We start from the raw sequence: 27,445 nt of genomic DNA, 5'->3' as shown, positions 1-27,445 counted from the left end.
CAGGCCCAGATAAGCCATTGGTAAACATCATGGTCTTTTCTTTAGTCAGTGTTGCTTTGCCACATGTCTGCTTTTTCATAGTAGGCTCTTGGGGATTGTGTCTTCAATAAAAGGAGTGCAGAGACATGATTAAGAGAGTACTTACTGAATTCTAGCTTTTTAGCAAGTATCCTAGATAACTCTTAACTTCAGATGGGTTTTGGAAATATAGATTGCTGCCCCCCTTTATTCCTAAAATTCGTGGCCAACATTTAAATACTAGTAGATTTCATTTTAATCATCAAAGGTATCTGTCCTCCAGGAATTCACATCTGCTTTGGGAGGACCTAGGTCAAGAAGTAAAATGAAGGCTAGATATTATTTATCTAGCATTTATCACAAAGTGTTCAGTTGGGAGTTCAGAGTCTAAATGTAGATAAGACCTGGATGGAGAGAGAAATCACCAAGATGTCTTAAACAAGGAAGAGGGATTGATTACTCTTGGAATTACTCAGATTTCACTGAATTCTCATTTTTGGGTATTGTATTGCACTGGATCCAGTTCTATACAGAGCTACTGCCTTTATGAAGCATATAATCTAATTTGGAAAATTGAAATAAAGGATACAAATGACACCCAACTTAAGGCTGTTTGTCATCAGTGCTGTGTATGAACTTGACATGGACCCAAAAGACTAGGGTTTAAAAGCCAATCTCTGCCATGTTCCAGCTCTGTAAGTCAAGTTCATATCTCTTAATACCTTCCTTTTCATCTAAATTGTGCTTACAATGCCCTCTTCATAGGAGTTGTTGTGAGTCTTATGTAGGACCCCCCCTCCCCACCAAATTGTGAAAGCATTATACAAATTCATGGGGTCAGTGCTAAGCGTACTGCATCTTGGATGGTTGAGAAATTTTTACCAAGGATTTGGGGCTAGGTTTGGTAATGAAAGGATAGCTAGAATGGAAGGAAGAGAGAGGACTAACATGAGTGAAAGCACACAGGTACAATGGTTACAGATGTGCCCAAGCAACCATGAAATCATCTTAATAAGGTCCTAAGGCTGTAGAGAAGGGTCCAGCTTGGGTAGTAGGAAAACTAGAAAGGTAGATTGGACTGTCTACTTGATTTAGGAGAGAGAGCATCCAAATTACTCCTGTCACTACCCCATCTAAGAAGTGCATTAGAAGTAGTTTATGAGTTTTTCATCCATACAGTGGATGTAAAGAAAGAGACTGGAATCAGAGCAACAATTCCTGGGCTATTTTGACAGACTAGGCCTGAGGTACAGGGCCTCAACCAGAGTGTTAACAGGAAGAGTGAGTGCACTCAGTATACCTGAGCCATAATCATCATTATTGAAGATAAAACTTAGGACTTGCTATGTGAATGTGAGCTTGGGTGAGACTATTATGTTCTTTTTTTCCCCCTCAGAAAGAATATGAAGAGAAAGAGACAAAGAGAAGCAGATACAGAGACAGACAGGGGAGTGGGTTGCTGAGAACCAGGTTATAGCCTATGAAGCAACCATGTTCTAAATGTGGGTTAGTTATTTGGAATCTGCAGTTCATTTTCCAATAGAAATAATGCTATAATGGGAAGACTGACCAGTAAATCTATGTAAGCCATAATGTAATATAAGGAGAATGCATGTACTTTGAAAATAAAAAAATTTCAATCATTTTTAATAAAACCAGAAAAGAGAAAAGAATATTAAATGGGAAATGAGGGTGATTAGGGGTGCTTCCTTCCCTCCGGCTGCCCATACCTCACTTTCAGCCAGAAGCTGACCCGGTCTGCATGTGTTCTTGCCCTGCATGCTCCCACTTTTTTTTTTTTTTCCGATTTTACGTTTTTGCTTCTTCCTTTCTACCAACATTTGCTGCATTCTTCTAATGTTTGAGTGAGAATCACAGGGACTGCCTCTAGAAGGCTTCCAGCCTAGTGGGAATAACAGATGGTCAAAGGATAAACAAAACAGAAATGAAATGAGGATTTTCAAAAAGATAGGCCAACAAGTGGCTAAGGCAGGAAATGATCAGAATGGGGTAGTGGCTATTTAGATGCAATCTCTCTAAACCAAGTAGACAGAAAACTAGGAGTTACTGAGTGAGATTCTTAGCAACTCTCTCAGGCCACTTTACCAGATGGGAAGGCAGGAGCAGGATCCCTTATCCCTTTCCTCCAGCTCCCCTCTCTTTCCTGGTGAATGACAAAAAGGCAGTCAGGTTTCCTAAGCCAGGAACCATAGTCTGTTGGGAAAGCGATGAATAGATGATGCATCTAAAATTTGCCAATGTCTGGCTATAATCCTCCTGGTCTGTAATCACTTCCAAATAAGAATGTGTAGCATTGTAAGCTATTCTGTTATTTTGACAATTCATTGAAACATGGTTGTTAGAAATGTTATGCTGCAAAAAAATGATCTTTGCCATTTGTGGAAAGGTTTTGAAAACAAATGAACAAAACCCTCTAATGTTTATTTGTTTTGTGATGCAAAGAAATGAAAACTCCAGTTCCTGTGAATACTGGTTTTAAGGATTTGTAATGAATGATTTGGCCCCACTAAAAAGGACATGTTCAATATATTTGTTGTGCAATGTGGCAGCCAAGAAAATTAATGGAGCTTAAATTGGAAGGACAGAAGCTCTTAGAAAATACTTTAAAGCTAATTAAACACAGATTATGGCAGTGTGATAGTGATTCATTCCTGTAAGCAGATTGATACATAGGAATACCATCTCCTGGAATTCAAACTGAGCGCAAAGATTTTATTTCATTGGGAAATGATTACATGGCTTTAAATTACAAGTCATTTACACTCCAGTTCTTTGAATTTTAAGGCTAGTATTGATCATTCCTAAAAACAATTCAAACCTAAAAGCAATGTACTTTATAAATAGCAATTTATACCCAATTTACTTCAATCCAGTTAAGTACAACCTAAATTTGAACACTTGCTACTTTAATTATAATTTGCTTCAGCTTTGAATTACTATGTTTAAGGATCACATTAGTTATCAGTTATTCATTCAAAAAGCATTTACTGAGTACCTACTTTGTACTAGACATTATACTAACTCAGGAGAATGTGAAGATTAGACTCTACCTTCAAAAAGTCAGAGGAGCCAATAGATGACAACCTGGCATGGATGCTATGAAACAAGGCACAGGGTCTTGAAAAATTGTAGAAGATGTGCATAACCCTATATGTAGTTGGGGGTGTCACTGAAAGGGATGCGTTCTTTCTATAAAATAATACCTTTAATAGATAAAATTAACATACAGTGTAGTTGATACATTTACATTGTACATGGTACATTCCAAAGTTTGGAAGACAAATAGGAGTTGTCTAGCTGTGTTAAGATGGCAAGGCAGGAGCATATAGCATATTCCAAAACAGAAGTAAAAGAAGGCATGATACTCTGAGAAGAGCTGATGCTAGTTCAGGCTAACTGGGTTTACTGAGTGGATGGGATAGAAGTAAATGAAGTTGTCAGGGCAGGCAGAGGTCAGATCATGATGGGGTTTTGTCTGAGTCAATTGGTGTTAAGTCTCCAAATAAAGTTGGGAGCCACCCAAAGGTTTTATGTAGGGAAGTGGGTTGATCAGGTTTAAGTTTTAGAAAAATCCCAACAGCAAATAGGAAGTCAGTGTGGGTCAAGAGAGGAGAAAGCCTGGCAGCAGTCTAGTTGAACTCTGTCACCTTTAGTACCAACAAAGGCAAGAACTTTCAGAATTGGGAATGAGAAAATGGACTGATTTGAAATGGACTAAAGCAGGGCTTGAGGCCATCTTAGTGCATGGTTGAAGGCAGAGAAACACAAAGCAATAACCAGAATAGAACAAGAAGAATAGTTTTAGCCAAGGATCACTTAAGGCATTTTGAAGTGGAACATATCTAGATAATAATAAAGATATTTGAACAGGTAATCTATATCTTTGAGTAGTTATAAAGAACAGATTCATTAAAAATGAGTATTTATAAATTTTTTAATTTATTTTTTTGTGTGAAAACATCAGAAATTTATTAGTTGCTCAAAACATTACATTGATCTTGACATATTATATATCATACATTTGATTCAAATGGGGTATGAATTCTTATTTTTCCCACGTGTACATAAAATTTTTAATAAGAAATAGCAGACCACATGCCTGTAGCCTCAACACTTGGAAGGCTCAGGAGGGTGGATCACTTGAATCCAGGAGTTTGAGACCAGCCTAGCCAACATAGTGAGACCCCATTTCAAAAATAAATAAATAATGTAGTTCAATGTAATTCAACAGCTCCTCCTTATGGCTTATCCAGTGGATTTGGTAGTTTCTTAGCCAGTCCCCACAAATGCATGAGCTAATTCTTTGCAGTAAATCTCTGGACTGTAGTTGTGTTAGAAAGCAGAACTTGGTGAATATTTAGCTGAGACTTCCAAGCAAAGTGATGAATATATGGTTTGATTTCTTTTTGCTGCTTGTAGTAAAGTGTGAGGAGAAAAGGGCAAGTTGAGGAAAAAACTTGGGCAAAGAAGAATGAGCACTTGATGATTTGGGAATGTTTCAGCTTTATCCCCATTGCAGAAGCTATCAAAATTGGTAGATTGGCTGTTAGAAAAGCATGCTGGTGGAAAGGCTAAGAACATGGCTGAACAAACTTTTACTGGTCCTAAATAGGTAAGGAGTATGCCTTCTCTATTGACTCAACCATCCTAGTAGAATTCCCGTAGAAGAGCCTCTTATCTAATTGCATGAATCCCCATGAAAGATACAGGAAAACTACACATTTTAAGAATTAGATTGAATGGTGTGGAGACAGGACAAATTAAGGAAGGTTGTTGGATTCCCCAAATTCTGTAGGCAGGAAAAAATCATATAAACTACTCAGCTGTTCATATGTGTTACCCTTCAAGAAAAACAGTGACTCCAAGATGGGAATCACAGGCAGAGTGGTCAGATCCTTATTCCTAGAGTACCATCTTCAAGCCTTAAAGTCTGAGGGAATTTTCCCTGCTGGATGTTAAAATTGCTAGGAACCAGTGACTCTTTCTTCCTTCCATTTTTCTTCTTTTGGAATAGGGATGTCTATAACTGTCATCCTATACTATTTCAACATTATATTTTGGAATAAATAACTTGCTTTCTAGTCTATAGGTTCACAATTGGAAAGGGGACTTTGTTCCAGTATGTATCACGCCCTTACCTGATTTATAAAATGAAACAAATCTCTATTGAGCTGATTTTGTTTAGATAAGAATTTGAACTTCACAATAAGGAGTTGAGACTTTTGGGGCTATTGGGTTGAGGTAGATTTGAATCTTTAGGGTCAGAGGGTGGACTGTGTTAGTTTGAAAATTGTACGACTCACTTAAGATATCATGTTCTTACCCCTGAAACCTGATAATATTACCTTATTTGGAAGAAAGTGTCTTTGTAGATATGATTAAATGAAGTACCTTATAATAGGGAGATTATACTGGCTTATCCCAGGGGACCCTAAGTATAATCAGATCATAGGTGTCCCTCTGAGAATGAGACAAGGGAAATTTTCACACACAGAAGAGGAAGAGTCAATATGATCATGGTAGCTGAGATTGGAGTGAATGATGTACCCACGAGTCATGGCATATTGTTAGCCACCAGAATTTCAAAGAGTAAGTAATAGGTTCTTCTTCAGGGGGGAAGTGCAACACTGTTAAGACTTTGAATGTAGACTTCTGGACTTCTAAATTGTAAGTGAATAAAATCTATTATTTTTAATCTACCAAATTTATGGCAATCTTACAGCAGCCATTATGAAACTAATACATTGGCTTTTCATATAGTCTAATCCTTAACAATCATTTTATACAACCAACTTGTATAAACATGCATATGAATATGTATTGCAAACTCTTTTATTTTTTGGTGGGGGCCCGGTATCAGGGATTGAACTCAGGAGCACTCAACCTCTGAACCATATCCCCAGGCCTAGTTTTTGGGGGGGTGGGGGAGGTATTTTATTTAGAGACAGGGTCTCACTGAGTTGCTTAGTGCCTCACTTTTGCTGAGGCTGGCTTTGAACTTGAAATCATCCTGCCTCAGCTTCCCCAGCTGCTGGGATTATGGGTGTGTAATACCACACCCAGCTGTGTATTGCAAACTCTTGTTAGGCCATATATTTATCAAAAACATTGGGTTTGCTAAGCCAAGTATGGTGGCAAGCTGAGGCAGGAGACTTGCTTGATACCAGCTGGGCAACATAGTGAGGCCCTGTCTCAAAGAAAACAACAAAAAAAACAGGTTTACAGCAAGTCAAAAAACAACTTGGTTTAAATGACAATTTGTTTAAAAGCAAGACTCTGTGATCACCAATATTATGTGCACCATCAATTTTGCTAAATTAACATGCATTTTTAAAAAAGTCTTTCCATTTTTCATTTTCTGTATATTTATGTTATTGTATTTAGTAATTTTTACACATATTTCATTGTAGTATTCTTGATATTGCAAAGTTGATATAATTTAAATGTATAACTTTTAATATATTCCAAAAAGGATCTATGTGGACAAACATCATGGGGTTTAGTCAACTTTCAGTTGCTTTGAGTTTCACTCCCCTAGTGCGTCTTTGATGCCTATTATTGATTAACTGTATCTTATTTGCTCCTATAAGTATTTTTTTTAAGATGCTAAGCTTGCCAGACTATGTTTTAACTTTTATATCAAGGAATGAGGGAAAATTAGGTTGTTTTAAAAAATCTTCAAATACTGAAAGTGTGTTTCCCTGATTTCACAAAATCAGCCTGATTTTAATCTTGAACAGCTCAATAGATGGTTAGAAACCAGCAACATCAAGGCAGAAGTAAACCCAGTGTACTACTAGCAGAAAAAAATATTAAAGAAAAAAACACTCATTTTCAACTAAACTAACTTTTAACCAAAAGAAGAACTTTCATTTTCAACTAAATCAACTTTTAGACCAAATTACCATATTTACCAAATTTGCTTTGGCCCATTGATGCCAATCAAATTACCACAGTAACAGAATTTCTATTGCTAATTCATCATAGCTATTCTTGTCCTGGTGTTCCTTCCTTGTTGTATAACATTTTTATACAACAAGTTTAACAATTTTAGTCAGGCAGTCTGGGCTAAATACTTGCTCATTCTCTGCTCACCAGCCAGAACCTTTTGGACAGGGAGCCTTTTGACTCATGGTGAAGATTTGTAGGCAGGGATTCGGTTTCTCTGTCTGAGCTGAGACCCTTGGAGCTCCATGAGGATAAAGGATGCATGTTTTCTGGATCTGTGAAGGTGAGTTCATAATTCTTAATTAAATCCTTCATATATCTTTTGCCTTTTTATTATGGAAATGTTTGTTGTCTCATATTTCCCAGAATAAACAGATGGGTTTCACTACAACATGTTTGAGAACAGGAGCTGTTTCCTTTCCTCATGCCTTTCAAATTCTTGCTAACCCACATGTTATGGTTGTCTCTATGGTGTAATGTTGACCGCTAAACTGGCCCAAGTCATCATTTACTTAAGAGACAAGTAGATCTTTTGTTTAATCACCTTTTCTGTGGCCTGATTATTTGACATATTATTTTATATATAAAGCCAGAAAACATTCATAAAAATCTTGGGGAAAGTTAATGTAGAATTACCATAGTAATTTCCCATGTGGGGCAATCTACTTATTAAAATTAGTAATGTAGAGATGGTTATTTGCCCATTTGATTATGTTTTTTATTTAGATTGTGAAGAAAGGTAAAGGGAGAACACCCCATAGTTCTATTGTTGTTCTTATTAGATGTGTAGTTGTATGGTATGGTTTTTAAATCTTTTGTACAGATTTGTAATACTTTTTTCCACCCTTCTTTCAGGCTCTGGGTATGGCACATCCTTGGTATGTGTTGAATGAACCATCTTTATTTTGAAACTCATATCTGGTCTTAGGAATTTCACATAGCACTTGGTGCGAAGACAAACCACTTTTAACAACTTAGATGATATGATATATAAAAATTTACTTCTCTTTACCATTGTAATAATCCCTGGCTAGTTATATTGATTATTTGTTTTAAACCAGATTGAGAATAACTCTTAGGATGCATTTTGAAATAGGCTTTATCTAAACTAAGTTATGTGAACTTTGACTTACCAAAGCAGTAATTAAATTTGCAAGTGGTATCTGTAGCTTTTTCATCTCCCCAAATATGACATTTGTTGTTGTAATAATTGTGAAAATATATTGTTTTATTTAATCATACCAAGCAAATGTTGGCCATTGTTTGTACAAGTTAATAAAGCCCCACCAGGTTTAATTATGGATTTGTCTGATTATTTCCTATCTAAAATAATGTAAATATTATTGGCATAGTAAAACTGAACTATCATCAAACTACTTTACACAACAATATTATGGGCTTTGAATTTAGAAACTCTGTGACACTGATTTTTTTTTTTGCATTCTGAAGACATATTTTTGAATATCATAAGTTGAGAAATCACTAAGTATTAAAACATTTTATTTATTAAAACATATTTATTTGAAAATTTATCTTTTCTGGGTAACTGTTTGTAATTGGAAAGAAGTTTTATTGAGCCCTGAAATTATAGGAGGAATAAGTGCCAAATTCTTAGCTCTTCTTTTGAAGAAAGTGCTTCTTAATGATAGTGTTTTCCTTCTCTAAGAAATACTGATGCCTTTGGGTAACACAGTATACTTAGGGATGTGTGAAACTTATTTGCAAGAATAACCTACTGATACATGAAAGCTAATCAAGTGTCACAGCAATTGTGACTTCAGAAAGCTAATCTGAAGTCACAGCAATTGAGTTGTATTAAGATCTACCCACATAAATCTTTGAGTCTACAGCAGCCTTTCTTTTTGTTGATCTAAGTTTCTTTACCAAATAACAGCCATAACCTTTAAAGCCTTTACTTTTTTATTTTGAAAGTCCAACATTTTGAAAAAAATTTTTGGATGATTATATGTGAGGGAAAAATTTCTTTAGATATTCTTTGAGAATTTGATTAGAAAATTGTGAGGGCCATTTTTATTATATAAATTATTACATCTTATTAGTTACATTAGTTACTTGCATGAATTTATTTTTTATCATTGTGCCTTTTATCTATTTAAGTACTCAAAAAATACAGAAATTGTGCTGTGAATTTTAAAGTTGGCCATCACTAACCTCAATCCCATTCCTATAAGTTACAACTGCTATCCTTTTAACAAGATTATTTCCAAGCTTTTTTTTTTTGAACATACAAATACATGAACAAAAATACATACATAGATGTTTCTTCTTTTTATGTACCAGGACTTGAACCTAGGGCCACCTAAATAATGAACCACATCCCCAGCCCTTTTAATTCTATTTTTTTTTTTAATTTGGAAATAGGGTCTAGCTAAGTTGCTTAGGAACTAAGTTACTGAGGCTGACTTTGAACTTATGATCTTCCTGCCTCAGCCTCCCAGCTGCTGGGATTACAGGTGTACACCATTGCACCCAGCCATACACATTTCTTAAAGAAAAATATCGATTTAATTGAAAACTTTGACTCTATGATACAGACATTTTATTATTTCAGGCTATAAGACAAAATATAAAATCTCATTTCATTTTATCTATAGCATGGTTATATTTTTATCCCATTGATGATACATATATTCTCACATACTTATGCCAAAGTTTTCCCTGAAAGATATATACTTATAGGGGGAATTGCTAGTTTAAAACACAGACTATGCTTTATTTCTAAATTTAAGCAGAAATGTCTAATGTTTCCCTAAATATAATATTTATATTTCTTATTTATTCAGATTCTGGTTTTCAAAGTTCTATTCCAAGGTGATTGAGAGATATTCCACAAATACTATATGAAAAGTTTGGAGAAGATACATTTTTAGTATCTTGTAACATGATTTTGGATGTTTCTTCTCTAAGTTATTAACATAGTAATCAATAATGAGCATAGTGTATTATATAGATTTATTACTTTTTTCTCTTCCCACATTTTTTATTGGTGCATTATAGTTGTACATACTAATGGGAATTGTTACATATTAGTACATGCACACAACATACAAAGGAGGGGGGAAGTGCAGGGTGAGGGACAGTGATATTAGATTTATTTCTTGATGTCGAACTCTCCTTATATTTTTTTTTAAATTTTTTTTGTATTTATTTATTTATTTATTTTTTATTGGTTGTTCAAAACATTATAAAGCTCTTGACATCATATTTCATACATTAGATTCAAGTTGGTTATGAACTCCCAATTTTACCCCAAATACAGATTGCAGAATCACATCGGTTACACATCCACATTTTTACATAATGCCCTATTAGTAACTGTTGTATTCTGCTACCTTTCCTATCCTCTACCATCCCCCCTCCCTCCCCTCCCATCTTCTCTCTCTACCCCATCCACTGTAATTCATATCTCTCCTTGTTTATTTTCCCATTCCCCTCACAACCTCTTATATGTAATTTTGTATAACAATGAGGGTCTCCCTCCATTACCATGCAATTTCCCTTTTCTCTCCCTTTCCATCCCACCTCATGTATCTGTTTAATGTTAATCTTTTCTTCCTGCTCTTCCTCCCTGCTCTGTTCTTAGTTGCTCTCATTATATCAAAGAAGACATTTGGTATTTGTTTTTTAGGGATTGGCTAGCTTCACTAAGCATAATCTGCTCTAGTGCCATCCATTTCCCTTCAAATTCTATGATTTTGTCATTTTTTAGTGCTGCGTAATACTCCATGGTGTATAAATGCCACATTTTTTTTATCCATTCATCTATTGAAGGGCATCTTGGTTGGTTCCACAGTCTAGCAATTGTGAATTGTGCTGCTATGAACATCGTTGTAGCAGTATCCCTGTAGTACGCTCTTTTAAGGTCTTCAGGGAAAAGTCCAAGAAGGGCAATAGCTGGGTCAAATGGTGGTTCCATTCCCAGCTTTCCCAGGAATCTCCATACTGCTTTCCAGATTGGCCACACCAGTTTGCAGTCCCACCAGCAATGTACAAGAGTACCCTTTTCCCCACATCCTCTCCAGCACTTGTTGTTGTTTGACTTCATAATGGCTGCCAATCTTACTGGAGTGAGATGGTATCTTAGGGTGGTTTTGATTTGCATTTCTCTGACTGCTAGAGATGGTGAGCATTTTTTCATGTACTTGTTGATTGATTGTATGTCCTCCTCTGAGAAGTGTCTGTTCAGGTCTTTGGCCCATTTGTTGATTGGGTTATTTGTTTTCTTATTGTTTAATTTTTTGAGTTCTTTGTATACTCTGGATATTAGGGCTCTATCTGAAGTGTGAGGAGTAAAAATTTGTTCCCAAGATGTAGGCTCCCTATTTACCTCTTTTATTGTTTCTCTTGCTGAGAGAAAACTTTTCAGTTTAAGTAAGTCCCATTTGTTGATTTTTGTTATCAACTTTTGTGCTATGGGTGTCCTATTAAGGAATTTGGAGCCCGACCCTACAATATGTAGATCAGAGCCAACTTTTTCTTCTATCAGACGAAGAGTCTCTGATTTGATATCTAGCTCCTTGATCCACTTTGAGTTAACTTTTGTGCATGGCAAGAGGAGGGGATTCAGTTTCATTTTGTTGCATATGGATTTCCAGTTTTCCCAGCACCATTTGTTGAAGATGCTATCCTCCCTCCATTGCATGCTTTTAGCTCCTTTATCAAATATAAGATAGTTGTAGCTTTGTGGATTAGTCTCTGTGTCCTCTATTCTGTACCATTGGTCCACCCTCCTGTTTTGGTACCAGTACCATGCTGTTTTTGTTAGTATTGCTCTGTAATATAGTTTTAAGTCTGGTATCGCTATACCGCCTGATTCGCACTTCCTGCTTAGAATTGCTTTTGCTATTCTGGGTCTTTTATTTTTCCATATGAATTTCATGATTGCTTTATCCATTTCTACAAGAAATGCCGTTGGGATTTTGATTGGCATTGCATTAAACCTATAGAGAACTTTTGGTAATATCGCCATTTTGATGATGTTAGTTCTGCCTATCCATGAACAGGGTATATTTTTCCATCTTCTAAGATCTTCTTCTACTTCTCTTTTTAGGGTTTTGTAGTTTTCATTATATAAATCTTTCACCTCTTTTGTTAGGTTGATTCCCAAGTATTTAATTTTTTTTGAGGATATTGTGAATGGAGTGTTTTTCCTCATTTCCGTTTCAGAAGTTTTGTCGCTGATATACAGAAATGCCTTTGATTTATGCGTGTTGATTTTATATCCTGCCACTTTGCTGAATTCATTTATTAGTTCTAGTAGTTTTTTTGTAGACCCTTTTGGGTCTTCTAGGTATAGAATCATGTCATCTGCAAATAGTGATAATTTAAGTTCTTCCTTTCCTATTTTTATGCCTTTAATTTCTTTCGACTGTCTAATTGCTCTGGCCAGTGTTTCGAGAACTATATTGAATAGAAATGGTGATAGAGGGCATCCCTGTCTTGTTCCAGATTTTAGGGGGAATGTCTTCAATTTTTCTCCATTGAGAATGATGCTAGCCTGGGGCTTAGCATAGATTGCTTTTACAATGTCGAGGTAAGTTCCTGTTATCCCTAGTTTTTCTAATGTTTTGAACATAAAGGGATGCTGTACTTTGTCGAATGCTTTTTCTGCGTCTATTGAGATGATCATATGGTTCTTATTTTTAAGTCTATTGATGTGGTGAATAACATTTATTGATTTCCGTATATTAAACCATCCTTGCATCCCAGGGATGAATCCTACTTGATCATGGTGCACAATTTTTTTGATGTGCCTTTGTATCCGATTCGCCAGAATTTTATTGAGGATTTTTGCATCTAGGTTCATCAGAGATATTGGTCTGTAGTTTTCTTTCTTTCAGGTGTCTTTGTCTGGTTTCGGAATCAGGGTGATGTTGGCCTCATAGAATGAATTTGGCAGAGCTCCTTCTTTTTCTATTTCCTGAAATAACTTGAAAAGTATTGGTATTAATTCTTCCTTAAAGGTTTTGTAAAACTCCGCTGTATACCCATCCGGTCCTGGGCTTTTCTTGGTTGGAAGTCTTTTGATTGCTTCTTCTATTTCATCTATTGTTATTGGTCTGTTTAAGTTGTGAGTATCCTCCTGACTCAGTCTGGGCAAATCATATGACTTAAGGAATTTATCGATGTCTTCACTATCTTCTATTTTATTGGAATATAGGTTTTCAAAATAATTTCTAATTGTCTTCTGTATTTCTGTAGTGTCTGTTGTGATATTGCCTTTTTCATCCCGTATGTTAGTGATTTGAGTTCTCTCTCTTCTTCTCTTCGTTAGCATGGCTAAGGGTCTGTCGATCTTATTTATTTTTTCAAAGAACCAACTTTTAGTTTTGTTAATTTTTTCAATAGTTTCTTTTGTTTCAATTTCGTTGATTTCCGCTCTGATTTTAATTATTTCTTGCCTTCTGCTACATTTGCTGTTGTTTTGCTCTTCCTTTTCTAGGGCTTTGACATGAAGTGTGAGCTCATTTATTTGTTGGTTTAAATCCTACATCACATGGAAAATGAACGATATGTTACTGAATGATCAATGGGTTACAGAAGACATAAAGGAGGAAATCAAAAAATTCTTAGAGATAAATGAAAATACAGACACAACATATCGGAATCTATGGGACACAATGAAAGCAGTTTTAAGAGGGAAATTCATTGCTTGGAGGTCATTTCTCCTTATATTTTGAAACAAACCCTACTTGGTCCTGATTGGTCTAATTACTATTACATGATTTACATGTTATGGTGAATCCATTTGCATTTATATTAACAAATGATTTGTAGATTTCTCTTGGAGGTATTCTTTTTTTTAAATGGTTTTAGTATTAGTAGCCTCATAATTTGAGTTTAGATTATCTTCAATTTTAAATTGCATAGAAACCGTCTGACCCTTTGATATTAGACATTTTTGTGGTAGGCAAAATAATGGCACCTTCTCCTCTCCTGCAAAAAGAAATGCACATCATAATCTTTGGAACTTGTAAATATGTTGCCTTATGTGGAAAAGGATTTTGCAGATGTGATTAACATGAATGACCTTAAGAGAGGGGATATTTTCCTGGTTTGTCTGAGTAGATCCAATCTAATCAGAAATGATTAAAACTGGAAAAATGCAAAAGAGGAATGTGTCAAAAAGATGTGACTTGAGAAGAACTTGATGCCCCATTACTGACTTTGAAGATGGAGCAGTGAGGCCATAAGTATAAGGGGGTATGGCAGCCTCTGGAAGCTGGGAATGACCATCAGCTTATAGACAACAAGAAGTGGGGTCCTTGACCCCACAACTGTAAGGAACTGATTAATACCAATAGCCAGAATGGTCAGGAAACTAAACTACCTCTTGCCTACAGACTTCAGAAGGTAGCACAGCCCTGCTGACTTTCAACTTCTGACTCATACAATTGTAAGACAGCAAATTGTGTGTTTTTAAGTCACTAAATGCAGGGTTTTTTTTTTTTAAATGGGTCAACAGAAAACTAGTGTAATTTCCATTTCCTTTAAACCTTTCTATTTTTAGTTAGTGCTCATTAGTCTATCTTATTTTTCAATAGGAACATGGGGCTATCTACTACATAAACATAATAAAATCCACTATGGACTCAAACAATTAAGCAGTGCAAGGATTTGAATGGAATAACAAATATACTTGATAATGTGAGGTTATAAGTAAAAATGCCCAGAAGTATAAAAATTATATCTAATTTTCAAAAATGTATACATTCACTTTTTACTGTATAAATTAAGGTTAAAATTCATTTATTAGTTTATTTTCTTCATCAAACAACCTTTGCCCTTCATATGGTGTTTTAAAGTATTTTGTGTTTGATAATGTCTATCTTATTTGAGATTTTGAATAATTAGTACAGTTTTTAGATTTTTCAGGAAAATGGTGTGTAACTACTGTTCCACAATTGAGTCAGCTATAAAGGCCTCTGAAAAATCCATTTTTGATTTTCATCTTAGTGAAAAGCTCTCTGTAATTTGTTTTTTCAAAATTGTGAACTGTCCTTTTCAGGTTTTCAGAGGGGTGAGCCCATTTTATAACAGTTCAGATATTATTTGGAATATTTTCTTTCAAAATGGTATCAATTTTCAGTGTTTTGTTGGTTCCTTGTACATGTTCCTTGTAACTCATTGATGTTTTTCACATGTATTTCCTTTTACTGACTGACACAATGAGGCAGGTGATTTTTGTTGACTTTTTGGGCTTGGGACAGTGACAAGATTTTCCCATGATGTGGCAGTGCATGCACTATCCGCCAGGCTCTTAACCCTGTCCTTTCCTTTATGGGTGCTTCTTTGCCTTCTCTGGGTTTTTAGATACATTATTTTAGGTTAGGGAACATTTGTATTTTTTTGTCTTGACCTTAACAATAACAGTTATGTAACAGTAACGTTGTTTAGACTATCTTCTTGGTATTTAAAAATTGTAGAACTGCCTTTAGGTGTGGAAGAGTCATGCCAAAACTGGAAGTAACTTTACAAAATACAAATAGCCTTTCCTTCCTATGATATCCTTGGCCTCTTCCTACAACATATAATGTCAAATTGGTGACACTTTATGGTGTATATAAACATAAGTAGCCTCAAAATGTTGACAATTTGGGGCCAGTTCTACGTGGGTCCTGACCAATGGACTAGAGTAAATTCATCCAGATTATTTCCCCCACCCTTAATTAAAGCATAATGTGGGAGTAGTAAAACCAGCAATCTCTTTATTAAGGGTTTATTGCAAGTACTTGTATATTGGTTTCTTTTAGGTCTGGCAACTGTGATTGTGAGTTGCTTTTCTATATAGTTATCTTACCACAGAGCAAGCTGTTGTGTATCATTCATAATGTTCTGTCAGTTACTGTGGAAATAAAGGAATTGAAAAATACTGTGCGGCTCAACTACACACATATTTCAAAAATCTCAATTATATTCTTCTGAACAAGTGGTGATGAAATTATTAAATATTTACAAAGCAGAAATCATTGCAGTATTATTCTATAATCAAAGTCACCCACACATAAAAAGGCAAAACAGTGCTGAGCAATGTTGGCTTGTTGGCGCCCCCCAGTGGAAAATGGTAGATTGCCGGAGTCATCTGTGTACTATGGAAACCTTGGAAAAGGAGATTGGGAAAGGCAAAGTGGAAAGGTCACACACACACACACACACACACACACACACACACACAATTACCCTCAAAATGGAGAAAGAGGGGGCTGGGGTTGTAGCTCAGTAGTAGAGCACATGTAGAGCATGTGTGAGGCCCTGGGTTCGATCCCCAGCACCACATAAAACTAAAAGAAACAAAAATAAAGGTAGTGTGTCCATCTACAACTAAATATATATTTTTAAAAAATGGAGAACAAAATTTTGAGACATGGGAAAGAATTGACTTCATTTATTTCACAATTTTTAAAGGTTAGGGAGGAGCTATGAAGACTGTTATAAAACTGGTTCATTCTAGTGCCAGCACTGAGCTAGGACTTTACCTGTGAAAAGTTAACTGAGAGAATGTACCAGCCCTATGTGGTAAATTCTCTTATTTTCCCCATGTATAAAGTGGGGTTGCCGAGATGTGACAGCTAATTGAAGTGTCACTTTGCTGGGGTCCAACAGCCACTGGGAAAATGGGTTGGCTGAGTCCAGCATCTACACTTAACTGCTTCATTCTTTCTTACTATACACTTTATTAATAGTCATTTTCTAATCTTTTCATCTAACTAGAATGAGGCTTGCAACATACGTCCTTTTCCTTTATTGGCTCCTTAGTAATGAATCAATCACTTCTTGATGCAAAGAATAAAACATGCAATATGTTTCTAATGTTTTGATAACTGCAATATTAAGTATCTCTACCAGTGTGTAGAAAAGCTAAATACCGTTAATGGATTATATCTGTTTTACTGAATTGAAAATATTACATTATTTAAGCAAGTTTGATCTAAGATGGTTCAATATCAGGGATAAGGTAAATACATCATTGCATGAGAGAAAGTATCATGTGATATTTTGTCTTTTCTAAGTAATGCATAGTGGACACATTATCTTCATTATAAAAACAGCTTCTAGAAAATAGTGGGCAGCCTGTTCTAAAATACATGTTTCTATTCTCAGTGACTTATTTGGTACATAGTAATGGTTTAAATGGTTACAGAGAAGCTTCTAGAAATGTTCCCTTGTCAACATTCTTTCACCACAGCAGTATGCAGATTTTCCAGTTGACTTTCTGCTCTTCTTCAAACCCAGACTGCAATCAGAGTAATGGAGGAAACATGTCCATTTTTTCTTACCAAATAAAATACTTGTTTCTTTCTATACTTAAACATTTTCACAGTTGTCTGGACCCAAAACCACACAGGCTGAAAGTAAAATATAAAATAGTTTTCTTGGAAAAACATTTGGTCTATGAAGTAATTGTCACTAAATACTTTTGGATTAACGAACTGGTTTTAAATGATATTTCTGGTAATTTAAATCTGGCAAAGTCTTGTATATTTCAGTACGCATATTTGGAACCCAGGAAAATATTACCTTGGAGAGTTTTATTAACTAATATAGCTCTAAATAATTTCAGTTCTCCTGAAACTCTCTCTCAGCAATATTCTACTTCTGTTTCTTATATGAGTTTTGCCAAAATTTGCTTAAATAATCTTTACATTGTTTTAATATATAATATTTTATACTTGGTGTTTTAAAAATAAGTAATATTTTAGCATATTTCTTATAGAAAATATTCTGACTTAATTTCTGTGAAATGTATATAATTTTTTTGTGAGGACAGACAATAAGGGATTTTTTTTCCTAATCTGGAATCTTCCACAAATAATCTCAATACCTGATATGTTGAAATGATTTAAGGTGTGTGGCTATGTGCTAATGTAAAAGAAGTTCAATATTAGAAGAAATCAGATAAAAAAGTGTCAAATCCCGGGAAAGAACTATATGAAAACGGGTTCTCAAGAGCTCCTGGCAGGTGGAAGTCAGGGTACTGTTCTTTAATACTTGGGCATAACTATAGTTCCTCATAGATGTGAAGAGACTGACTTTGGATGCAGAATCAGCAGTAGAGTCAGGTTATGTATAAGTGTTATATATAAGTAATCACTATTAATATCATAGATGGTGTAAGGGCACAGATATCTGAATAGTGATGGTAATCCTAAGTAGTAAAGAACTGTAGGCGGCAAGGAATTCAGCTGGTCATGTCTGACAGTATCATGGATAACTATATGTCCCCTTTGGGGATTCTGGGATCAGGGGACATCTCATTGAAACAATTGCACTTATTTTCCAGTGTAGAACAGCATATAGTCACTTTGCTCCTGATAATATTTTACAAACAGATTTTTAATTCAATTCAGAACTTAGTCTAAGCTTCAGTAAATTTACATGTGTGGGTGTGTTATGTATGTGTGTTTGGGAAGAGTGGCTTCTCAACAAATCATGGCCTTATTTTGAACCATGTTTTTGATAATTGATTGTATAGAAAATATGCATTTTCTGTCTTAGAAGAACTGGATTTATTTCCATCTGTTTTCCTTAAAACTCAATGATTTATTTTTATTTTATGTTTTAAAAAGCTTTGGGGACATAATGTATTCATGCTTCCTAATGTTTAAAATTTCAATTTATGTTTTTTTATTCTCTAGTATGTTTATAAAGATTTGTTTTGTCAATAATATTTTGAGCCCCTATTGATAGGCATTACTGAGATACAACTTTTGTTCTCAGTTGAGGGTGTAGTGAAATGGAAAATAAATTGAGATGAAGAGCATCAAATTGTGAAAGAAATTTACCTGAATTCCAAGTTCAGATTCTAAAACTAGATTATGTGCTTGTACCTTGCATTACAGTTATGGCTAAACATGGGTCAGTATTCCATTCAAAAACTCAAGATGTGAAAAAAAGCGAAATAATGGCAGACTCTCCATGTAGTAGAAGTAGTTGATCCTATGGATACTGGTGACTCTCCACCTGCCTTCAATTATTGGAGAGTGCTGCTGTTCTTTGAAAGCTTTGATGATGCAGAGGTTTTTCAAAGACATCTTAATGGGTTCTAAATTCCTTGTCATTTAATTTTCCTATTCTGCCAGAGAGTCAATATGTATTTATAAAAATAAATGTTAATCATTTCAACTGGAGTGTCATCAGGAAAGGAGCTAAGAAAAGTGAATGAGAAAAGAAAATTGATTATAATATCATCTTTGTTTTGTGTGACAAAGTCATTTTGAGTAAACGCACTAAAAGACTTAATAATTGCTTTCCCACTAATAAATGTGCTAAATCCATCTTTATATACGTAACATTATTCTTCTTTGAATCTTGCTAGAGAACTTGTACTTTTAGGCTGAGCCATATAAAATAATTCTTTGTGCTTCTTTCTTTCTGTCTGCAAACTGGTGCAAAAACTTCATGATTGCACCAGTAGGGATCATAAGGAGAGCTTACTATGGGTGTTTTGAGACTCAGATTGGAGGAAATAATTTTATTTCATTAATTTTTAAGGCTGAGATTGGGAGAGCCTTGAGAACTGTTGTACTGAATCTGAAGTCCTACCAGTTGACAGTGTTTCTTGCATTACATATTATAAATCATTAAGATGTGTTCAAATGAAATTTCCTTATTATCGTTTGTGTTTGTCTGAAAGAAGAACCAAGATTTAATTCCTTGCAGTTTTTTTCTTTCTAAAAGTCTTTATTTCAAGGTTAAACCATTAGTAGATGTTCACCTAATGCTGAATCACATAAATTTTTCCTTATCCAAAATTGGATTATTGCAGATAACACTTTTATACTGTAATATGGATGATAAAAGTTTTAAATTATGCATTATTTACAAATTTACATATTTATACATATTTTACAGATATACATGCTTGCAAGTTACATAAAATTTTAATTATGACTGATTCTTCTTTATTGATACAGTCTGTAATTTTTAAATTAAAATCTGTTTTGTTTGTTTTTAGGGAATCCCAGGATTTCCTGGAAACCAAGGATTAATGGGCCAAAAGGCAAGTATTAATGATTTGGAAGGAGTGGTCCTGGATCTGCTTATTAAGATTGAAGAGGTGATGCTGATCTTCACACAGAATATATATTTACAGCATTTATGACAACAGCCAGCAATTCAAATATGATGTATATTCAGAAGCTCTTTTGTGAAGTATATAGATAATATTAATTTGGATTTACCCATATGTATGTTGTTTTACTTGATTACTTCTCTATCTTGTGCTTTAAGACAACCTTTTTGGGATAATTTTATTCTTCCTGAACTGTGTCTTTAGCTGTTCCTTTGCATAAATATCTTAGAAGTAAACTTTTCAGCTTTTTTAAAGTATAAAGTTCCTTTTTTTACTTAGTTTTGAGAGATAAATTTGTACAACATTTCAACCCAAAATTGACTATTATTTTTTTTTAATAAATTGAGGTTTTTTTCCCATTGTCTCCTGATTTCCATTGTTAATTAACACCATAAAAATTTGCTGTCATTTTAACTATCATTCTTTTGTAAATGATCTATTCCTTCCTTTTGGGTTCTTTCAAGGTATTTTATTTATTTTTATTGTTATGAAACTCGCTACAATGTGTCTAGAAGTGGACTTCTCTATATTCATCCTGCTGGGAATTCAGTTTTCTTCCTGGCTCTATGAAACAATTTCTGTTAATTCCTGAAAAATTCAGCTGTTATCTTCATATTACCTCTATTCTCTCTGTTCTCTATTTCTGGAATACCTTTTTAAATTTTTTTATTTTATTTTTATAGTTGGAGATGGACACAATGCCTTTATTTATTTGTTTATTTTTATGTGGTGCTGGGGGTCGAACCCAATGCTTCACACATGCTAGGCAAGTGCTCTGCCACTGAGCTACAGCCCCAGCCCTCTGAAATATCTTATTCCTTCTAATTTTATACTCTATCTCTTAACACCACCTTCAATTTTCATTTCTTTAATTTTGTCTTGTGTTCTGGCTGAATGTTTCTGAATATGCCTTTTACTTTACTTATTCTTCCTTTACTGAGTTGAATCTTTTTTAAACTAACAATTTTTTTTTTTAAATTTAGAAGCAATCGTATTTTTAACTTGTAGGAGCTCTAATTTTTCAAACCATATCTTTTTTTTTCTTAATAGTCTCATATTTTCAGACCTGATAGTTTTTCATGATTCTATTTTTTGATTTTTAAAGATCTCATATGTAGTTTTAAATTTCAATATTTGTACTTTGTTATTCTGTTCCCTCTCCATTGTGTGACTTGCTGTCCCCTGCTTCTTTATTGTTGATTGTGAGCTCATTGCTTCATTTTCATCTGGAGGGAGTTCTGTCAGCCTTGCTGGGAAATGGGGCGCTGTTACCTGGTAGCCTCAGATAGCATTTTAGTCCACTTTGAAATTTCAAGGTTGTCATGGCTATTGAGATTTCTGCCTCCTCCCCATATCTGGCCCACATTGTTCCCCAATAGCTGAGCATGCACCCTTAACCACTCATCTTTTTGGGTTCTACATCTCTACCTTTGGCAAGATTTCTTCACAGTTCCAAATCCTTGCCAAATATAGCTTCAACCAGGTGCCTTTGGTAGAATGGCAAGTGTCACTCCAAATTTCACAATGAAATTATAAGACAGCGATTATGCAGAATCTAGCCCCAGGTCTCTAAGGTGTTAAATTCCTGATATTTCTGCTTTACCTGGCTATAGTATCAAATTAGAATGACTAATATTGAATTTTCATTTTGTAGTGCTTTGGTAGAAAATTTCTGAGAATTATTGATATACAAGGTTTAAAATATGGTCTGTATTTGATTTTTAGGGAGAAATTGGACCTCCAGGACCACTAGGAAAAAAAGGAGCTCCAGGGATACCAGTAGGTCAAAATTGTTATCATGATGGTGTTTAAAATGTTGTTACTAAGTACCAGGAGTTTGTGTTTTGGAATTCATGAAACTAGATAAGATACAACAATGAGATTTTTGAAGTCCACAAATTTCATCCATTTGTATTTAAAAATTATAGATTACCATTTTTCTTGAGGTGTCAAGATTTCTTTAGACTCTCAAAGAGTTGGTCACTTTAAGGTCAAAGTCAGGATTGGTAATGCTTGCTTGTAATCCTAGCAAGCTGGGAGGCTGAGACAGGATGATTGCAAGTTTGATGCCAGCCTGGGAAACTTAGTGAGACACCACCTCAAAATAAAATAAAAATCTTAGGATGTGACAGAGCACCCCAGTAAAAAACAATAACAACAACAACAAAAAAACCACACACACACACACACACACACACACACACACCATATAATTAAAAAACTAATATCAGGACCCTTACTGTAGAAAAATCAGAAAACAAATATGCTAATTATTCATTAAAAAAGAATACTAGCTGGGCACAGTGACACATACCTGAAATCCCAGCGACTTGGGAGGCTGAGGCAGGAAGATTGTGATTTCAAAGCCAGCCTCAGCAAAAGCGAGGCACTAAGCCACTCAGTGAGACCCTGTCTCTAAATAAAATACAAACAGGGTTGGAGATGTGGCTCAGTTGTCAAGTGCCTCTGAGTTCAATCCTTGGTAACCCCCAACCCCCCAAAAAAGAGTACTAAGAACCATGATAAAGTATAAAACACGATGAATATTCTTTTTTCATTTTTAATAATTTATAAAAAAAATGAAAGATAATGTATTTAGAAGAGGTCATATGCAAATGTTTCTAAACCAGTGAAGAAATTGTTTTAGAATTTTCAGGAGTATAAGAAACATATGAGTTTTATATTGAAAATTATGAAAATTCAATTATGTATGCAAGATTCCAGAGAAATTGTAAGTTTATTGCTAGACATGATGTTGATCTTTAATTTATGAATCAAACTGCCTCTAATAGCTTTTTATTCAAGTAAAACAGATCATTTTCACATTTGAAGTTGATGACTTTAAATTATAAAAAATAGATAAATTAAAAACCAGACTTAGTGAATGAAAGATTTGGTGAATTTTGCATGCCAGAGTAAATAAGGAAAATGTCTATTAAGTATGCATTCAAATTTTAAGAAGACTTAAAGAAGTATCTTCCCTTCAAAATAGAATACTCTTCCTCTAGTTTCACCATCACTACCAGGTTATATATTAAAATAATCAATTAAATTTAGTTATTAATAAAAGCTATCTAGAAAAATGGAGGAATTGACTAGTATCCATTGACCTCAAGAATAGCTATGTGTAACATTTCTAATATTTGGCACACTTGCTATGAACTAGCAAATTTCATGTTTTGTAGTGGCAATAACATTGTAACTTGACAGCAAAGGATTGTAGTGTCATGGTGTTTTTATTATGAACATACTGAAATTATGCTTTCTAATATTTGAAATTTTTCCACATTACATTTCCTTTGTCAAGTGTTTGTATGTGTGCATGCATGTATATCTATTTATAGTGCATATATATATATATATATATACACATATATATGTATATATATGTAATGTGGAATGTGGAAATACATATATATAATGTATGTGTATATATATATATATTATCATATAATTTCTATATAATAGTAGTCTCTAAATTAAATAAGGTCCTACTTGCCAAAGTAGTTATCATTTTCTTGTTTTGAACCAAATGATTAGTTAAAAATGTGGCAATTTTGTAACTTGAGGAAAGGTTATTATAGTCAGAAAATGTTACATTGTAATTATCTTAAAATATTGTTCAGGATAATAGAAGTTTTAAGCAATGTTGATTGAGATAATACCTATGAAGAAAACTACTTCTTAGCCATCATGACAAATTGAACAGTTTGAAAAAATAAACATTTCCTCACATAAAGATTTCTTTGCTCTTTTTTTTGGTCTTTTGGACATCAGCATTATAAGGGCTCTGCTAGCCTTCATTCTGTCTTGCGGTTTTATTTTTTTATTTTTGTTTGAAGGTACTATATTATGATTTTGTGGATTAATTACGAGAATGTGTAACGTGGAAATGCATTTACTATTTTAAAATATTTTTCTCTAAATCACTTTTGAAATTCCCACTTTAAAATGTAGGGTTTGATGGGAAGCAGTGGCTCACCAGGTCAGCCTGGCACACCAGGATTGAAGGTAGGTATGATAAGGGTCATAAGATTGAGAGCTTATAGGATCACAGTGACCATTTATAACTTCAGTGACAATTTTAACTATGTTGATTCTATTATGAATGCGGTTTTCATTCTACAAACACTCACTTGTAAGGATGAAACCTTAGACAAAAGCTCAGCATTTGAAACAGGCTAAAATAAATCAGGTCAGGCTTAAGCTGGAGATGGGGCAGAGTCCCTCATTAGTTGGTCTCTCCTTCCTTTTAGGTGTTTCAAGGAGCATTGAAGAATGCTTAGAGCTTATTGGAGCTTGGAGATAAAGGCACCAACCCAAGAGCATTCATAGTTATGATTGAGCAAGGCTCTTATCAGTTTTCTAGTCTTCTTTTTTTGATATTTTTATTTATTAGAATGCATATGGATTTTTAATAAATTTTGTTAAAACACATGCTACCTTATTCCTATGGTTAAGATAACATTCTATCTTTACTTTCAGATTTTTTTAAAAAAAATGTAAGGTAAGCTTAACAAATACATTTAGAACATCAGGTTAGGTTATCCTTAAGGTAAAACTGAAACTCTTTAATATAACAGTTTGACCAATCTGTAAATATAGAGTCTTGTGTTAAGAGACTGATTTTTCCCCCTTTCTTAGATTTAGCTTGTGGGCCAGTTTACCAGCTTTGTCAATGAAATGCTTGTTAACTATGCCTTCCATATTGTCTAGAAATTCTAAGGTGGGACAAAGAAGCTGTATACATAAGACCGAGAATAAACTAAGTTCTTTTCTGGACTAAACTCAGGAAACCATTCCCAACTGTTTAGTGTATAGATTTTAGGATAACTTTCCAAACGGAAGTGATGGAGTAGCTGTTTTGGAAGCATTCAGCCTTTGACCAGACAAGGTTCCAGGGGAAAAGACCCTGGCATACCAGATGAGGAGATGATCTAATCTAGTCTATTTTTAATTTCTAAAATATTTAAAGAAAAAGGAAATATTGAAATGAGTCCAATGATACGGGAAAAGTAGCTACTCCTTTATTGGTGGTGAATCCTGTGGATGTTTGGAGTATCATGAGTCCTAGCAGCGGTAAGTGTCAGAATTAGTATAAAACCCTTGAATGAATGGGCTGGCTAAGTAGAAGTTCTTCATAGATAAGGAGGATATAGAGTAGGTCTCTCCCATTGTCTTCTGAATGCCCTAATTCTTAAGATTGCAGCCTGACATTTCATCATCTTTTTTACAGGACACATTACACTATTGGCTCACACTGAGCTGAAGGTCTATAAAACCTACTGGATTTTCCATAAAAAGACTTTAGAACAATGCTTTTATTTTAGCATCCACTATTTGAGTAAATGCTGGATGTATAGGCAATTAGCTGGGTTAGCAAGTAGCTGTTTGCTCACGTTTGTTTATTTTTATATGATTTCCTAATAGTTGTTTTCCCTCATCTTGCACTTTTTGCAAAGTTTTCCCTCATCTTGCACTTTTTGCAAAGTTTTCCCTCATCTTGCACTTTTTGCAAAGAACCAGATATTAAATATTTTTGGTTTTGAGGGTCATATTGTCTCTATTGCAGTGACTCAGTTTTGCTGTTGCAATATGTAGCATCCATGGGCAATATAGAAATGAATGAGTTTGGAATATGACTGTGTTCTGATAGAACTTTATTTCAAAAACATATGTTTGGCTGGATTTAGCTCAGTTAACTGTGTATTAGCATATTACTGAGAATTTTATTAACTGTTTATCAATTCTGTACCTTTAGTAGCATTGGTAGAAGTTCTAGCTACAGTGTGACAAAAACACTATTAAATAGTGTATGGATGAGGCTGACACTCTAGTTGATCTTCAGAAATCTTCCAATTCAGATTACAATTCCTCTTTTAAAAATATTCATTAATATTTATTAGCCTACTTTTTCATACTACTATATACTTAAGTTTTTTAACATTAAATAAATTATATTAAGATATATTGGCATAATCAAATCATGTAACTTTGGACAAGTCTTGTCACTTCTGTGAGTTTTAACCAATCACTTGTAAAATTAGAAATTTTAAGGAACCATTGTTTTATGATTCCATAATATTATGCTTAAATGCCTAAATTAAATCCAAATATTACATTCATGTGTTTCTTTTCTTTTTTTTTAAAAAGAGAGAGAGAGAGAGAGAATTTTTTTTAATATTTATTTTTTAGTTCTTGGCGGACACATCTTTGTTTGTATGTGGTGCTGAGGATCAAACCCGGGCCGCACGCATGCCAGGCGAGTGCGCTACCACTTGAGCCACATCCCCAGCCCCACATTCATGTGTTTCTTACCATGAGTTGTCTAGAAAACATTTTAAAAGTTGTAAATTTTCTTTACTTATTAGTGAACCCAAGTTGGTGCTAGGTGATCATTTCTTCCCCTGATAGATGCATACTAACTAACCTGTTTAATTAGGAGCTTTTGTCAGACATGGGCTTGTGATTTGGGGTATCCAAGTGTTTGAAAACCATAACTATATTTGACAATCTCACCTTATTAGCCAGCAGATTTTGTGTGTTTTTTTCTCTGTCTCTCAATATCTATCTATCCCTCCCCCGACTCTCTCATACTGTTCTCTTTTCCTATATTAATTTTTTTGCTTTGTCAATTTGGTCTTGCTTTCCAAATTTTCATCTGTTAGGACTTCATCAGAATCTTCAAAAAAAAAAAAAACTAAACATTTTCTGATTCATATTTCTTGAAACAAACAAACAAACATCCATTGCATATTTGAAGCTACGTTTCTTTTCTTCAATTACATACTGAAGGTGAGTCCTACTGAAAAAGAGAAACAAGACAAGGATTAGGATTCTCATCCCAGGAGATGCTGTTGAAGTTCATGGCTCCCACCTGTGAGGTGTGGAGACTCAGCTAAAGATTTTCTTCTCTTCCCCTATACTTGGAGCTACCAGCTTTAACACTTGCTTTTAAACAACCTTATAAATATGCAGGCTCAGTAATTTGCTTAAATGAATTTCTATTAATAAATGAGTTTCTCTTAATTTATAGCATCTGTTTCAAGCAATCGGAAAGCTGAAAATATAAAGCTTATTTTAAATATATTCTTTTAAGTGTCTGTATCAGATTATTGTGACTATGTTTTTTTTTAATTCAAATGTTTTTGATGCATTGATAGGGAAGCAAAGGTGAGCCTGGACTTCAAGGAATACCTGGACCTTCTGGGCTCAAGGTAATTGTTGTTTGATGCACTTGGAATATTTTCAAAGAAATTATACACTCCATTTATTAATTAAGAACATTATCATTTTTATCACTTAAAAATGTACTTGAAATTAAGGATTACCTATATTACAAAATTAATATACATGAAAGGAAAT

The 27,445-nt window shown here is 34.3% G+C and overlaps 1 protein-coding gene across 4 annotated transcripts in view; it reads left to right on the top strand.

Moving 5' to 3' along the window:
- The window catches only part of Col21a1 (collagen type XXI alpha 1 chain), a 180,899-nt gene that overhangs the window by 137,400 nt on the left and 16,054 nt on the right, over nt 1–27,445 (top strand). For 2 of the 4 annotated variants that reach the window (XM_058575208.1, XM_058575205.1), the window contains 4 exons: nt 19,964–20,008; nt 21,806–21,859; nt 24,038–24,091; nt 27,244–27,297. In XM_058575208.1, coding sequence (XP_058431191.1) covers nt 19,964–20,008; nt 21,806–21,859; nt 24,038–24,091; nt 27,244–27,297 — 207 coding nt within the window. Of the gene's footprint in view, nt 1–7,138; nt 7,271–7,291; nt 7,866–19,963; nt 20,009–21,805; nt 21,860–24,037; nt 24,092–27,243; nt 27,298–27,445 lie in introns of those variants that run through there. The other 2 variants (XM_058575207.1, XM_058575206.1) reach the window with 2 other exon arrangements.

This window comes from Marmota monax, unplaced genomic scaffold, assembly GCF_021218885.2.
Source record: "Marmota monax isolate L192 unplaced genomic scaffold, Marmota_monax_Labrador192_F-V1.1 WCK01_AAM20220418_F8-fsc00116, whole genome shotgun sequence".
Taxonomy (NCBI): Eukaryota; Metazoa; Chordata; class Mammalia; order Rodentia; family Sciuridae; genus Marmota; species Marmota monax.
The sequence above is the reverse complement of the archived record's forward strand: the minus strand, read 5'-3'. Positions and strand labels throughout refer to the sequence as shown.